General features: G+C 37.5%; 3 protein-coding genes across 4 annotated transcripts; 1 reads left to right on the top strand and 2 right to left on the bottom strand.

Annotated features, from left to right (window-relative positions):
• Positions 1 to 6,376: 6,376 nt before the first annotated feature.
• Positions 6,377 to 9,966, top strand: LOC125193962 (protein FAR1-RELATED SEQUENCE 5-like). 2 transcript variants are annotated; one of them, XM_048091933.2, is made up of 2 exons: positions 6,377 to 6,536; positions 7,185 to 9,966. In XM_048091933.2, the coding sequence occupies exon 2, from the start codon at positions 7,210 to 7,212 to the stop codon at positions 9,823 to 9,825; it is 2,616 nt and encodes an 871-aa protein (XP_047947890.1). In that variant the 5' UTR covers positions 6,377 to 6,536; positions 7,185 to 7,209; the 3' UTR covers positions 9,826 to 9,966. The 2 variants fall into 2 exon arrangements, with proteins under 2 accessions (XP_047947890.1, XP_088912481.1); XM_089056355.1 differs by having other exon boundaries at positions 6,378 to 6,606.
• Positions 9,967 to 10,016: 50 nt separating this feature from the next.
• LOC125193963 (uncharacterized) lies at positions 10,017 to 13,171 on the bottom strand. Its single transcript, XM_048091934.2, is given in 10 exon segments — positions 10,017 to 10,435; positions 10,518 to 10,628; positions 10,725 to 10,784; positions 10,894 to 10,996; positions 11,205 to 11,276; positions 11,363 to 11,385; positions 11,388 to 11,429; positions 11,504 to 11,872; positions 11,955 to 12,593; positions 12,945 to 13,171. Coding segments are annotated over 10 exon segments (1,716 nt in total). The 5' UTR covers positions 13,014 to 13,171; the 3' UTR covers positions 10,017 to 10,207.
• A 1,336-nt stretch (positions 13,172 to 14,507) lies between these two features.
• Positions 14,508 to 16,729, bottom strand: EMB1688 (Minichromosome maintenance (MCM2/3/5) family protein). The gene is made up of 5 exons (XM_048091913.2): positions 15,987 to 16,729; positions 15,547 to 15,768; positions 15,246 to 15,440; positions 14,961 to 15,154; positions 14,508 to 14,873 (listed from the first exon to the last, which is right to left on the bottom strand). The coding sequence occupies exons 1-5, from the start codon at positions 16,614 to 16,616 to the stop codon at positions 14,687 to 14,689; spliced, it is 1,428 nt and encodes a 475-aa protein (XP_047947870.1). The 5' UTR covers positions 16,617 to 16,729; the 3' UTR covers positions 14,508 to 14,686.
• Positions 16,730 to 17,178: the final 449 nt, after the last annotated feature.

Below are 17,178 nucleotides of genomic sequence, written 5' to 3'. Positions count from 1 at the left end.
CCTCCCCCATTGACCAAGTAAACTTTACATTTCAGTCATTTCATTTTAGTTTTTGTTTTTGTTTTTGTTTATCCATGTTATTTGTGCTGAGCATGTTTAGCTGTTTTTAGTGTGTTCTCCCACTTAGCCCAATCTTTGGTCCAAGTGTGAGAAGTTTGAGTATATATTCAGCATGTTTGTTTTCTGTTTTATGTCTTTGTTTTTCTCTCCCACTTAGCCCGGTTCTCGGTCTAAGTGTGAGAAGTTTTATGTATTTTATTTTGATTGTGTGCACCAACTCCCTCATTTCCCCCCTTCACCAGGACAGCTTGGGAACACGCTGGAGTGAAGTGGGAGAGGGTGGGAGAGTTAGTGCAGTATGTGCTCAGCATGTTTAGGAGTTTTTAGGTCTAGGTGTTTTAGTTTTTAGGATCTATGTGTTATAGCATGAACTGGTGATAATAATAAGGCAAGATTCCCTTAGTAAAAGTAATTGAGATTAGGATGCATGCAACTTTGAGACCTCTTTCTTTGAGAAACTGAAATCGGTTTGGAGGAGGCAAGAACGATAGAAGGTGCCTTAGCTGACCTAGTTGTGAAGCCCCACTACATAAGTGAGTTAAAAAACCCTTAACATTGAGTGCTAACATGATAAAAGGGGCTGCCACCTGATACTTAGGGAGAAGAATTTAGTAAGGAGGAAAATACGGAAGAAAAAGAAAAAAATCTCAAATCTGGAGGTATAAGCTGGACAAAGTCCAGAGGAGGAAAAATAAAAAATATATAATGATCTGAAGGTATAAGCTGGACGAAGTCCAGGAAAAGAGGAGGTATAAGCTGGACGAAGTCCAGGGAAAAAAAAAAAAGAAAAAGAGAAAAGAATCAGGAAATGAGGATAGAAGGAGAGATTCTCATAACCTGAAGCATCAGTGGCAGGAATTTACTAAGAGTGGTCGATCCTAACATCCCTGGTGAGGAATGAGTGATCGAGCGACTCCAACAATTAGTAGGCTATAGGCCATCTGGACAAGCTGACAAATCGACTAGGTGGACAAAGGGAAGGGGAGGATTTGGAGTGTGTAGACCATTTGATTGACCTTGAGCTTGTGGGGACGACTGCTTAAAAATTTGAACTAGTTCATGCCTATGTGTTTTATTTTCCTTAAGTGTTAGTGTCTTTGTTTCTTTTTCTTTCGTGTTAGTGTCTAAGTCTAGGAGTTTACTTTGGTCAGGGAATAACCATGCATCGAAATTCGCCTTATTTCTCTTTTTTCTTATCTTTATACTTGAGGACAAGTATGGTTTAAGTGTGAGCAGTTTGATAAGGCTAATTTCATGCATTGGTTATAAGGTTAAATTCTGCAGTTTCCCAGGTCTAACAAACCTTTTTGAGCCAGGTGTGTAGAAAAAATGCCAGCCCAGGAGGATTACAGAGATCGCCTGGTGAAGGAAGCTGGCAAGAAAAAAATTGAGCAGGAGGATGAAGAGCCACTAGACTGAGGAGCATCGATTGGAGGACAAAATAGGAATCACAAGAACAGTCTAGAAGCTCTATCCGCTATAAAAAGGAGCACACAATCTACATGAGGGATATACTTGATCATCACTTTTTTCCAGCTCCTAGCTTAGTTTTTCTACCTTTTTTTCTACACACTCACTTGGGAGAAAGTTCAGGGGGGGTTTCGTTTCATCGGAAGTTTGGGTGCAACACCATCTCTACGGAGGCGAAGAGACAATTGTCTTTAATTTTTTGTCTACTTTTGGTACTCGCCGAGTCCTCGCCGTTCGAGGCTCGGCTTTGGTGTTGTTTCTATCGTCGGATATCTCGTATTTTGCAATGGATATTTCTGTTTATGTTTTGTTTTTCTTATTGTGTTGTTTTGGGTTTGATTTGCTGATCTTTGTTGGTTGATCTGAGTTTGAAGCTGTTTTATAAGAAATCTGTTGTTGAGCGGTTAAATCTACGTAGATCAGTGAGGATCGGAGATGGTAATGGTGTTTGGTTGTTGTTGATGGCTTGGATCCGGAGTAGATTAAGCGTCCCGTGGTTGGATCTGCTTGTTTGAGTTTCATTTAGTTGTTTAAATTCTGCATTCTCGTTTACCTCGTCTAGTAGCCGTAGATCTACCTTAGTTTTAACTGTTCTTCGATTTTGTTGCTTTTAATTCCGTCTGCTTTGCTTCGACTTTCGTTCTTGCTCTGTTTTAACTGGTTGTTTCATGATAAATGTTGGAGAAGATGATGTCGCTGTTAGTTAGTCCTTTAGTTAGTTATTTTGCAGTTTTTCAATCGTACTCTACCTTTTCAGAAAATGATCCCCACATTCAGTTGTTTTCACAGGTCTAGGTTAATTTAGGAAACTGTTCGTTTGATCTAGCAATTTGTCTCCATTTACCTTAATATGCATGTTTCTAAATTTCTGTCTAGATCTAGCTGTTAGAGTAGCATATTTCAATTACCAAGTCTAGGAATTAAAGCTCAACCCTAAAATTGTGTGGCAGCAGCCAACAAAAATAGCCCCCAAGTCTTTGAACATGTTTACTTGCGCATTCGTCTCTGTGGATTTGATCCCTACTTCCACGTACTAGTTTTCCTAGGTAAAGTGGGTTGAGGGTTTTTTGAAGAGGGAGTTAAGGAAGTGATTGTGTGTCCGACGACAAGTAGCTCAAGGTTCTCTGAGTTCCTAGACCCAGTGTCTAGGAGATTTCCTGGACCGAGGGTTTTCTTCATTATTTTTAAGAACACGCTTTCGCTAACCGTCATTAGCTTCTAAACACAACAAAAAGTTACAGCTCTTCACTATCCATTTTTCTAGTAAATAATTTATTGCATGATTCTCAAAATTAATTCAATAGCTAGTAACTAATTCAATTATATTGCTTCTTACATTATAATTTTGTACTAATATTTGTTTGTATTCTTATTTATATAAAATATCGTTATTTCAAAATCATAAAATAATGATTTTTGTAATTTAAAAATAAACAATAATTCTCCAGCCTTATAAATATGTATATATATTGCATACCCTTACATGATATTATTAACTTTAACTATAAAGTTATGCTCTTTATTTAAAAAAATATATTCTCTAATTGCTAAGACATTACTTAAATGATGACATTGTCAAAGTATATGCCTTTAATTTATATTGCTACTTCTCAAATTATTATATTTTATTTAATCTTTCTTGTAGTTTCGTACTATTCATGTCAGAATTGTTTCTGGGATCGTTAAAACTAAAAATATGCAACAACTGTTAATATTAATTTAGACCCCCAGTGTCAAAATCATACGTCCTCCACTCATTATGAGAGAGTTGAATTCTAAACTGCTGGAGTGTTAATCTGCCGCTGCAATCTTCTAAGTAGGTAGTAATACATTTTAACTAATGCATATCACTTAGAATAATATAATATTTGAATTAGTTTCTTAGTCTCATTCGGAAATGTTAGTATGTTCCATCAAATTCATTCATAATCCATGATCACGATTTTATACAACACAATGACGAATTCATTTTAATTGATGGGACACAAATTCAGAAGTCGAACTATGTCCACTAAAAATTGTCTAATTTTATTACACAGAGATTAAGTGGTGCATTCTTCTCTCTTTAGTTTATTTCTATTCCTTTTTTTTCTTGGTTGGAGTGGCTTGACCAGAAACACATGAATATTTACTAATGTTCACTTATGTTTCTTTGCAGTGATTTAGATATGCATCGTCGTTGTGGTCATCACACTATCACCGATGAGTCTCTCAAATGAGATCAACCGAATAAAACATCCATAAAAATGTCGATGTCATGGAAGATGATGACCATTCTAAACTAGGAACTGGGTGTCCAAGCACACTCTCAAAAGAGAGGTTAGGGGATATTTATAGCAAGCTTTCAAGTTTCTAGAGTTGTCTTTATTTATTTTCATATTTATTTTACTAGAATTTTCTATTGTTTTATATTGTTTATCTTTATTTTATTTTATATCTTCTACTAGAAGATAGTCATGGGATTATATCATGCTTTCCAACATGGTAAAAACGTCCACCATGCACATATCTATCTAGAAATAGATATTTTATTATATTTTTAGAAATATTTCCGTGTATTATTTTTTATTTCTTATTATATAATCCATCATATATAATATTTCTAGTTACCAATATTTAGTACTATTACAATAAATTATTTTTTTAAAACCACATTTGGTATAGTTTATTCGATCGATTTTCCTACACATTCTTCTAAAATCAATTCCATTATTCTAATTCTCATATTAGACATTTCTTAGTTCCTTAATTTCATATAAAAAATTTTATTGAATCATTAATTAATTATATTCTTGATTAATAAGGATTTCACTCCAAACCGGCGAATTTCATGTTCGAAAATGATATTCAACTAGGCCATGTTTTGGAATGTTACAAAAGTAATGAGAATAAACTTATTAAGTAATGAGATTTTAATATAGAGTAGAGAATATAAGAAAAGATAAATATATTTAATTTTACCAAAACGAAAAAAATAATCTAATTGTAATTTCCGTCTTAAAAAAATAGACTAATTTTACCATTTTTTGTCATTTTAGACCAAATTTAAATATATAAAGTATTTAATAAATAATAATCATACACATCATTTATAATATGGATCATACGATCCACTAACACTTCTTTCACTATTTTTTTCCCTATTTCTTTTTTTTTTCGTCTCTGAAATGTAATTAAAATATGTAATATTATAAATAGAGTAGTGATAAAATGCAAATTTATATATTGTACGAACTCAAAACTCATCAACACAGCTTCAACACAGTTTCAATACAATATCAACACAGTGTAAAATTTCAAGATTTTAATGTCAACACAATATCAATACAGCATCAATCATTGACTACCGTTGAAATGCTGTTGATATTTTCCTATTGATATTTTTTTGTGATCTGTTGACATTTTTCAATAGTCCAAATCATAATTTTAAATTTGATATTTAGAATTTTAATTTGATCACGTCCCATTATAAATATGTATATTATTTTCAGAATGATAATAATGAACACGACTCAGTCTATAAATGAATATGACCTGAGGAAATTACCTTTCCCACGAATAATTACTATTCAACTATTTACAAAATATTGTACGCGTATATCTACTTTATATGCACGCATATAATAATACATTGGTCTACTTATTGACTTTCTCATTTGGCCTTGCTCCCCAAGCTAATATTTCTTGGCCTATATAAAGCCACACAACTAAGAAAGGTCTCATCCACTCTTCATCTCAACTCACATTTAGCCAACAACAATGAAGAAACAGGGTCGCCAAAATGGCATGGCCAAGACCTATCCCGTCATATCCGCTATGTGGAACACGCAACCTAGACTGCGGGCTTCCCATGGCCCCACTCCGCCCCCAAGGCTGATCAAGTCACTGAAGCTCAGATCAAGCCCGCCAATCGCTCAAAGTTTATAGGCAAGTCTGGTCATCCAACGTGCCATGAATGTTATATGTGCCCGTCTTCCAAGTCCAAAGACAAGAAGACTAAGGAGGCGCAAAGGCTTAAGTCTTCGGTCGACATGGTTCCAGATTATAGATTGACTACTTAGAGAGTGGTGGATACTAAGTCTAGTATGAAATTGTCAGGATTTTCGACCATTGATGTTTTGGATTATTTGGATAGGATCGATCGTGTGGATTATTATTATGAAGGTGGTGACGAAGATGAAAAAACACAATGTTAGAATTATCTTCTATCAAATTGGAAGTTAGTGCTGCTAATGCTAAATGGGATGAAGATTGGTAGTACTTGATTTGAAGTAATTTGATTTAGTCAAATGATCTGTACTCCCTCCGTCCCACTTAAAATGCAACATTTGAGAATCGGCACGGGATTTTATGCAGTGTTGTTTTGTGAGTTAATGAGGAGAGAGTAAAGTAAGAGAGATGAAAAAGTAGAGATAGAGTTGTTTCCATTTAAGGAAATGTTTCATTTTTAATGGGACAACCAAAAAAGGAAAATGTTGCATTTTAAATGGGACAGAGGGAGTATTTTCTAACAACTTCAAGTTCCAAAATTCCAAACGATCCAACTTGTTTTTGATTCTGTGTCTTTTCATTAGGTAAGTTAGGCAAATAATTATCAACTTGACTTTAATTAAAACAAAAATAAAAATAAGTGATGTGAAGAAAAACATATGATCCGAATCACTAGTTTGATATCTAAATAAAATTATGTCCCATTAACGGCAAATTACAAGGACATTAACCAAAAATTTTGAATATCGATTTATTTCTCCGGTTTTCTGCAATGTTAAGTTAAAAGCATAAATCGCTTTATCAAAGCCGTATATCGACATTAAAGTCGCTAAGCATAAAACAAAGCTTTGTTTCCCACTTGCTAAGATTGGAGTGAAAGTTACAGCAGAGGCGCCGCTCCTCTCTCTCTCTTAATCTCTATCCACCGCACTACTCTCTGAGTTCCGTCTCACTTCAACGGCGGAGCGGATCCGACGTCGTTTGGAGCGTCTTCATTTTACTGCTTCTTCAATCAGGTTTCCTCTGGCTGCATATTTCTATATCAAATTGAACATGAATGGAAGCAAAATCAATCTCTAATTTCAGGTTTCATATATATACACGTATATTTATGATGGACTTGATATAGAATAGAAGAGCCGATTTTTTTTCATTACTATTTGTTCGACCTAAAGCAAGCAGTTAAAAATTTCCCAGTAGGTTTTGGTTTGGGGATTTTGCATAATTAGCCTAGTGTGCAATACAAACTTCATGGAATTTAAATTTAAGCTTAATTTTTGGATTTGTGAAGTTCATGCAATGTAATTAGGGCTCGTTGATCCTTGGAGGCATGAAACGGGATAGATATACCTCTGGAGGCAAACATGGTATTTTGTTTGTATAAAATGCAGAACTATGGAAATTAATCTTTAGTTATATCAATGCAGCTTGTTCTTAAACAGATAAGATTCAATAATTCAGTAAGAACTTTACTGATTGTTTCAGCTATAGATATCAAGGAATTTGATATTATTCCAACTTAGTGAAATTTGGTTAGCCATTATTGGTGGTTTTGTTTTGATGCATTAGTTTGCACATTGAGGAGGAAAACTGAGATTCTAATCTCTATCTTTCTTAGCCCGTATAGATCGATGCGTTTGAAATTTATGAATTCGTTTTTTCAGGATTCTGCGTTGTAAATGAAGGCCCATGGACTCTGGCCTTGGTGTTGGGGTGAGGGATAGTTCTGCGGATGCGGTCATAGGGGAATGTGATCCTACTGCACTAGTGGATGCTAGTGTGAATCAGATACGTGAAGTTTCAAGCTTCTCGTATGATGCTGAGGGGGTCTTTGTTGGTGAAGATGTGTCGTTGAGTCGGGAAGCTTCTTCTACTGAGAAAGATGGTATGGATGTGGATAGTGAGAGCACATATAGCTGCCTCAATTCTTCGTCATCAGAGGAAAAAGGTTTTGATAGCAATGGTAAACATGAGTTCGCGAGCCAAAATGGTTGTTTAAACAATGATACCAATCACGAGTGTCAGAGTCCTACGATATGCATCAGTGGCAATAATGGGAGAGATATTGAGGGTGAGCAAGATAACCGTAGTTCTGGTGTTTCCTCCGACAATCAGCTGGGAATGGATACTGATGATAAACGAGTTTTTATAGCTGAAACCCCTTCTAATGCCTCATCTGGATCCATTCAAGATGTAAGAGATGAAGCTGACGAGTACATAGTGCCGGAACTTGGGGTGGAGTTTGTAACTGAGGAGCATGCGCACAAGTGTTACAATAGATATGCTCTGATTGAAGGTTTCAGCATCCGAAAAGATTTTGTTAATAAAAGTAAGGTTACTGGCTTGGTCGTATCAAGGAGGTATACATGCCACAGACAAGGCTATGGATCCAGTAAGCGTGATATGAACACAAAACCCCGGAAAGAAACAAGAACTGGTTGTCTAGCTCACATGACCATTACACGTCAAACAAATGGCAAATATCGTGTCATCCATTTTGAGACAAGGCACAATCATGAGTTTGTGACACCATTCACAGCCCATTTGCTACCATCTCAGAAGCGGATATCCTTTGTTGAGGCTGTTGAGGCCGAATCAGCTGCTGCTCCAGTGCCAGATGGAGTTCCAAAGCTGGGTATGGGTTTTGAATCGGAGGATCATGCTTATGAATTCTACAATGCATATGCTGGGAGACTAGGTTTCAGTATTCGAAAGGATTATGTGAACAGGAGTAAAGTAGATGGAGCTGTGGCATCTAGAAGATATACTTGTTTCAGAGAAGGTTATAGGCAGAACGACAAAAGAGGTTTAAAAGTGAAGAGACCTCGAAAGGAAACCAGAGTTGGGTGCATGGCACAATTAGTCATTTCTCGTCAGGCTGATGGTAGATACCGTGTTACCCACTTTGAAGAACGCCACAATCATGAGCTTGTACCTGCCTGTAAAGTTCGCATGCTGCGATCACAGAGGAGGTCTATGACAAATCAAATTGTGGAAGCATCTGCATCTGGAGCTTCTGATATGCTGCCAAAGTCAGTTGCTGAGATGTTACTAACAGGAGTAGGAGGTCAGGATGATCCCATTTTTGATCCCATAGATCATGAGATGAATCTTACATCCAAACGTGCGTGGAACATGACGCATGAAGAAGCTGAAAGTTTCCACCAGTATTTCCAGAGCAAGAATCTGAAGGATCCATCTTTTGTTTATGCTGTACAACTTGATGTTGAAGAGGAAATGACCAATTTCTTCTGGGCCGACGAGAAGATGCTGGTGGACTATGGGGATTTTGGTGATGTAGTTTGCTTTGATACAACATACCGTCTCAACAAAGATTGGCGGCCTTTAGTCCTGTTTCTTGGAATAAATAATCATAAGCAGATACTGGTCTTCGGTGCTGGATTTCTTTATGATGACACAGCTCAGTCTTTCAAGTGGCTACTGAGAACTTTCATAAAAACAATGTCCGGAAAAATCCCAAAGACTGTTCTCTCTGATAAAGATGCTGTTTTATCGCAAGTAATCAGCTCTGAACTGCCTAAAACTCAACACGGGTTATGCACATGGCAAATATATCAAAATGCACTCAAACATCTCAACCAAGTAGTTGCCAGCTCAGATTCTTTTTCCAGCGATCTATGTGGTTGCTTTCTCCACTCGGATGAGGAAGACTTTGTTAACTCCTGGAAAGTCATGCTGGATGCTTACAGTCTATGGGAAAACGAGTGGTTGCATGGCGTATTTGAAGAGAGAGTGAAGTGGGCTTTGCCATACAGCAAGCATATATTTTCAGCTGACATAGAAACTACTCTCCTCTCTGAGTGCTCTATCGCTAGCCTGAAAAAGTACGTGAAGCACGAATCGCATATTCTCCAGTTTGTCAAGCATTTTGGAAGGGTGGTAAACGACTGGCGCTACAAAGAATTGGAAGCTAACTATGACATGGGCCAGCACATGCCAAGACTGATGGGAGACGTCATAATGCTGAAGCAGGTAAGGGAAATATACACGCCCATCATTTTAAAAGCATTTCACCAAGAATACGAAAACTCTCTCAACATCTTGATCAACCAATGCATGGATGCAATGTCCTCAGTCGAGTATAAAGTCAGTACATATGGTGAGGTTCGTCAGTACACTGTTTTATACAGCTTAGAAGATGATTTAGTTGCTTGCAATTGTATGAAGTTCGAGTCTGGAGGAATTTTGTGTAGCCATGCACTGAAAGTGCTAGACTATAGGAATATAAAGATAGTCCCTAGCCGATATATATTGAAGCGTTGGACCAGAGATGCAAGGGCATGAAATTGATTTCTAGCTTGTATTTTGGCATGGAAATGTATCTATCATGTAACAACCCTATACAGTTGTATATTCGCTGATTGTACAGTTGTGGAAATTAATTAAGGTTTTATAAAGTGGTCAATTGGCTGCTAATTTAGATAATTTTTGTTGCCACTTGTACTTCTGCAGTATCTATTTGATATCGATTTAAATTTGAAACAGAAAAAAGTCCTTTTATACCAAACTGAGACAGATAATAATTCATCTTTTTGGGGTTGAATTCTAATCTCAGATCACACACAAACACAGTTTTATATATATGTAAAGATTACATCTCCCACATTAAACAATGACAAATTGAATTTGATCATGAAAAAGAATTTATGCACAGCATATCCACTGATCACTGCTGGATATTTGGAGAAGCATTTTCATGTGCCATTCTTTCAGGTAGTGAAGTACTGAGAAATTTGCTTTGGTTGATAACTTTCTTTCTTGATAAATTCTTGGAAACACTGCTCTTGGCTATGATTCTCGGTGGTGGAGGAGGAGGCGGCATTGAGATGGTGCCGTGCTTCTTGTTTGAGACACTTCTTCCTAGTACTGCTGTCTGTGGTTGCACTGCTGGAGGCTACACAACGTTAAAAAGCGTCTGTTAGAAGATGCATACGACTAAATCTGGAAAAACACAAGACTACAAACCATTTTTGTACCTTTTTCGTCTGATAATTTGGAGGTTCTCTTTCCTTGTAGAAGTCGGGCAAGGGACGAGCTTTGAAGCAAAGGCTACAGCTTAGTTTTCTAAACTCATTTCCTGCTTTCTCCTACAAAAAAGAACCAATCCCTTTGCCCACTTAGCACAGGAACAACTGATGCTACAATCATAAGAAAGGACATGAATTTGGCTTCGACTACTCAACCTTTAATGTCTTTTGCTGCGTCTTCTGCACCTCCGTTGCATTGAATTTCTCCTCAAGTTTCTGAATTTTTCAAAAAAAATTGGTTTTAGGAAGAGACTAAACTACAAATCCAGTAAAAAGACAGGAAGTCAAATGCAAGAATAAGACAACTTATGCATCAGTTTCTTGCCTGTTTTCTCTTTGCAGCTCTTTCTTCAGTTCTCAGCATGAATGGAGTGGATACAGGTGGTGACTGTAGTTTGTTCCTGTAGGCCGACAACGACTTCGTGCAGCTGATACACAGGTAACATCATTTTATCAGATCACATCGAACCAAGTATTGCTATTAAACCAAGTTACAACCATTGTTTCACATTCTTGAATTGATCATAAAGATTTAAGGTTTAATTATCATGCTCATACATGAGTAACGTCGAAATTTCCATATAATTCGCTCCCAATCAATATAAAAGCAGCAGCAATAGGATAATACGGACTTACACAGCAGACAAGATGTGCCATTTAGGACCAGTTGTTTTTCTCCCTGAGGCTGAGGGATCTGGTGTTTTCTTCCTGTGAATTTTACATACAGGGAAAATTTATCGTCGTTGAACAGCATTAGATGGATGAAATATTTGTAAACAAGTTGAATTAGTTACCTTCTATTCTCCGTTTGAGGGGTGGGGCTACTGCAGGATATGAAGACACCCTACTCTTAGTAGATGCCTGCAATGAAAAAACAGGATTAGTTTCTTAAAAAATAAGCACGAAACGATCAGATTGAGTTCCACAAGAATCACCGGAGCAGGTGTCTTGAAAGGAGTCGGGCATTCTCCAGTCGTTCTAGTGGAACTGTGTGCAAGGCCCAAGCTTTCAGTCCCCTTGTTCTTGAAAACCGGCTCTTTTTCAGCCTCCCGGAAAGAGCCCAAGCTTAGCAAGGCACGCAACGACTTTGGAGACGATCGTCTCCCATCCAATGCGTCCACATTGGGCTTCCTCGTGCTGCGATTGGCATTGCTCTCTCTATTGAGTTGTGGAGTCATGGCCTTTGCAGGCGTGGACGGGATTCTTCGCGGCTTGTGATGAGCAGACGTCTTCATTGAAGGAAGGCCTGTTCTTCTCTTGCTAATCATCCCTGATGACACTTCCTCACTATCAACATTTTTGTTCTGCAAAAACAACAAAAAAATCAGAACACAAACATTGCAATTAAACAAAAATAGAGATAGCAATTAGTAGTTAGCAAACCACCTTTAGCAATGGCTTCTCTATCTGTGAAGAAGTCTCACTACTCTCTGAAGCAGCAGAAACTGCAGCACAATTTTCAAGATTACTTCTTCTAACTGAAGGCTGCTTTGACACTTGATTTCTTCTCACCACACCACTCTCTCTCCATCCATTGCTGATTCTCACTCCATCTCCCTTCACATCAGGAGTCTTCACATTCCCACTTCCCCAATCGGCTAAATCCGGTGGAGGGTTCAAGGAAACTCCTCCATTGCTTATTCTCACTCCTCCATCATCTCCCTTCACATCAAGAGTCTTGACATTCACACTTCCCCAATTGGCTAAATCCGGTGGAGGGTTCAAGGAAACCCCTCCCTCCTCATGATCACCACCATCATCCTTCAAACCAACACTCTCATTTTGAGTTGAAGCAGCATTTTCTTGCTCAAGAAGAGCTGCAGCAGCAGCCCTTTGAGCTGCAATCCTCTTGTAATGAGCCTCGAAGAAGGCCTTCTTTTGCGCGACAGAGCCCGGCTTCGCGTAGCTCTCGGCCTCCTCCACGTATTTCTTGTGAGGGAATGTGGACCATCTCTCCCATGACAGGGAATCTGCTGTGAACCTCCCAAATGAAATGGATTCACCTAAAGCATGCATGTGATTCCCCTGCAAAGCAAACATTTTATTCAATTTCCCATTTCAAACACACCAAATATCAACTCATTCACAACCACAGACATGAAAATTGAAAAACGAGAATCTTGATTCACCACTGCAACTGCAAAGCAAACATTTTTTTCAATTTCCCAATTCATAAAAAACAAATATCAACTCATTCACAACCGCAAAATTGACAAATGAGAATCTTGATTCACCACTGCAACTGTGCAAAGCATACATTTTTTCAACTTCTCCAATTCAAATAAAGCAAATATCAAGTCATGAAAAATGAGATTCCTGATACACTAACCCACAAAGAAAAAGAAAAAAAGATTTGATTTTGAAATGTATGGTTACCTGTTTGGATTCATTTGGTACAGCAGAAGCATAAGAGAAACCATGCAAGAGACAAGAAGAATCTCCCATTGTTTTTTAAGAAGAAGTGAACAGCTTCAAACCAAAAATGGAAAGAAAGAAGGGCGTAAGGAAAATAATAATGTTATAATTATCATTATTTTAGTGGAATGGAATGTTAGTTTTTGAGGTGTGAGGTATGAAGGTTTTGTTTAATGGCGTGTGCAAAGTGAGCGATTTGAATTTCAAAAGAGAGAAAAAGCAGACGTTGGGACGCAAAAAGGTGGGCCCATGCGTATAAAAGAGTACAACTAACATTTAAATTCTCTCACCTCTTTGTTTATGGATAAACTTTCCACTTTATACATAACGTTCGATTTCACTTTTCAAATCCGAAATAATGTACCCATTCAATTTATTAAGTAACGTTGAAATATTAAGCTTATGGACTTTACTTGTAAAGTGTTGGTGAGATTTAAATATAAGACATTTAATTTGATTAAGCATTATTGACTTGACTTGATAATTGTGTCATTTTAGGATGGTTTATCATTTATGATTATAGGTAAGTGTAAAATTGAATTATACTCCCTCCCCTCTGTTCCTAAAAAATAGACGTCATTTCACATTTGAGACGTCGTGGGTTTTAATACACAATTGATAAAATAAGAGAGATAGAAAGAAAAAAGTGATTGAAGTATTATTAGTGGAAAATGATACTCACTTTAATAGAGAGAAAAAAAAAAATTTAAATAGTATTGGTATAATTTTAAGATACCCAAAAATGTAAATATGGTCTATTTTTAAAGGATAGTATTTTTTAATTTAAAATTAGCTTTCTTGAGCAGCGCACAGTGGACACATTTGGAATTGCAACATTTGGTCAAATGAGAAATGACGGCATGTTTTTATAAGACAACGTCATTAGTATATAAGATTCTTACCGATTAATAATCAAATTGTAAAGGATACTCATTACAGCAACCAAATTTTAAAACTCAAATTTAATCACGGTATCTCATCATACTTATAAAAGAGAAAAGATAGGGTTTGACTAAATGTCAAAATTGTTCATTTCTTCTTCTTAGAATATCAAAGTAGTGCAAGTGGGCATTTCTTAACGTAAGGTGCATGTCGATTTTGTCTGAAAGTGAAGTAAAAACTGATTAAGGCTGTGTTGGTTCAAACTTGGGTCAAAAATGTGATGCTTTTGCTTGTGAAAAAGGGTATTAATCCGTTGGAAAAATTGGTGAGGAAGAGTTGTTTGTTGAAGTGAAGTATTTAACGATGTAAAGCTTCGATCTACCTCTAGTTGCTACATCGCTACACCCACACAACAACTATCACATTTAATAACTGTTACTTTTATTCCAACAATTAGATTGTCGTCATATGCATTTCAAAAATCCCAAAACCATCTGTTAAAATGAATAGCAACGAATCAGTATTTATCGAGATACACGTGACGACAATCTCGTATAGAAGATGAAACACCATCTAGTGATTCAGGATGTCCGAAGATAAAGGAACAAGACCAAACTACTAAAGATAGAAGAAGCAAGAAACTAGCAATAAACAAGATTTTATAAATCATCTTTCTCATTCGATTTACCAGTAAAAAGGGTGTTCTTTTTCGAGATACAAAACGACAGAGTTTCACTATGAACACAACCATTCTCAGATTAGTTGAGCCACCTTATGTCTATTTACAACGTTTTGCTATTCTGTAATATACCAATGGAGGCTCATTGATTTTCTTCCTTCATTGCCCTCAGAATAGGATTTTCACTATCAAGAGTTTCATCGTCATCATCTTCATCATCCAACTCGTCTAGTATGGACTGGTTTACCGTCTTGCGTGATTGCCTCCTGTGCTTCTTGGGTTCCAATCTCGGTTCAGCTTGCTTCACACCCAGTTCTCCAACCTTGACCCTAAACCAAATGTCATCAAGAGCCGTTTATAGGAAGCAATGCAAGCAAGTATGCACATATAGCTTTCATAATCTAAAATGAACATACCTCACACCACCCTCTCTTTTAGTTCCAAAAGTCCTGAGCTGAAACTCCTCTCTAATTTTAATCTCATCGAGCAGTTGAAGATAGTACGGAAATCTTTCCCAGTCTCCTTTGACTAGACACCCAGGCTCACCTATATGCAAGCAATCACTGAAAGAACACTTCCCAGGCCCATCCTGTTCCAGCATTTTCCGAATCTGGGAAATGAATCACTCAATCTTTTAGCTCAGTTTCCCAATATAGCATCTAAAAATCAAGCAAATCTAGAAAACGCATCACTAACAGAACCTCCGGGAAATATTGTGCGAGGGACTGCTTTGTTACTTTCATCAAACTAGGCTGGTTAAAGCCGGGGGTATCCGCAAGATATCCTCCTCCAGATAATGGAAGGAGCGACACATTTCGAGTAGTGTGTTTTCCTCTCCCACTCCTTGTCGACACTTCTCCAACACGCTGCTCTTCAAACCACTTGCTTCCTAGAGTCTGAACAATTCATTATTTGAAGGAGGATTCAGAAATCATCAAACACGGGCAACATGTATGTAATAGCCAAACCTACTCTAGAAACAACAACGAAAGGCAAACGTACATGTTCAAACAAATTTTCATCTTCAACAGCCCCAACAACACTTCTGTTGCCCCTTAAAGCATTGATCAAACTCGATTTACCAACACCGCTGGGACCGACAATCACAGAGGTCTGCTCTCTCAAAATAAATTGTAGCGTATCAAGGCCTCGTTTGGTATCAACACTGCAGAAAACTGGTTCATAGCCCCACTGATGAAGCCGAGACTTCCATTCCTTCAGAGCCTTCAAAAGTCAATTAATTATAAGCACAAGTCAATAACACAACCATATATCTATATAGACAGCAATAGGTACAAAAATGACATTTGATTGTGAAACGAGACTTCTAAAGCAAGACCTAATCAATCAAAAAAGCCTAAATTAAGCCCTAAAACGAAACAACTCCATGCCAAATATTAAATGACAGTTAACTAAGAAGAAAATAAGTTGCAATTTGATACCCCTTCGTCAGCGAGCTCTACTTTGTTCAGAGCAAGAGTGAGCGGAATTCCAGTGGATTCAGCCTCCACAAGGAACCTAGTAAGAGTAAACGGCTCGACGGTGGGCTGCTCAATCGAGAAAAGCACCAGCAAATGATCGACATTCGCCACAGGAGGATCCAAAATCTCGCTCTTACGCTCATACACATTCTCAATCCGGCCTCCTTTATCCACCCAATCAATCGCCCCTACCAGAACCCTATCCCCCACCAAAACGCGCCTCTTAATCTTCTTCAGCACATCCTTCACCACGCACAGCAGCTCCATCCCCAAATCTCCCCAATCTTCCGACTGCGACGCCGAATTGACAACGACGCGCATGAAATTAGCCTGCGAGGAAACAACCGTGCCGATTGCCTGATTGTCCGTGAGCGGCGGCTTGTCGTCGGGGGAGAGGAGCGGCGCCAGAGAGGAGAATTGCTTTTTGAAGGTGTCTCGAGCTCTGAGCACATTTTTATTAGGTTGATGTTGCTTCTGCTGCTGCTGCCTTCTCGCATTGATAGGGTTTTGAACGGCGGAGATGAAACGGTGCTGGCGGATGAGGAACGGCGGCAACTTCTGGCGGAGAGCTGAAATTGAAGCGATTGTCATGAAGAAAACACAGAAATTTCCAAGGAGTGAAGAAAGCGGTTATGGAGTGGAGAATTCAGCTTCTGGAATTTTCCGATTCATCACTCAGTACAAAACTAGAAATTAAATTATCCATTAATTTCATCGACTACTCATGCCACTTTTATTATTTATTTTTTTATTTCACTTTATACATTATAATTGAAATATAGAACTAGCTTAAATTTATTTAATTAAAATTCAAAGAAAATCCAGAATAATTAAACTAGAAACCAACTTCTTTTCGAGTCAGAAATAATTTTGAAATTTAAAATATTTTTCTCCATTTGTTTATTTAAAAAATAAAATATTTGAGAAAAGAAGTTCGTTCACGTACCCGCAAGTAATAAACAGTTTCTAAATGCTCAGACTCACCAGCTATATATGCATGTCTAAGACCAAATATCTCAAATTTGAGTCCACTGTCTCTACCCAGATAAAAAAATATAGTACAGATTATAAAAAATTAAAACTGGACTAAGAACATAATGTCTCTTTCTCTTGTGTTATGAGTCGAAGTCGAGAAATAAGTAACATTTGCATA

Source organism: Salvia hispanica, chromosome 4 (genome assembly GCF_029641045.1).
Source record: "Salvia hispanica isolate PSC_SH4W2 chromosome 4, Shi_PSC_v1, whole genome shotgun sequence".
In the NCBI taxonomy this organism is placed as follows: Eukaryota; Viridiplantae; Streptophyta; class Magnoliopsida; order Lamiales; family Lamiaceae; genus Salvia; species Salvia hispanica.
This window is presented reverse-complemented; position numbering and strand designations above follow the sequence as displayed.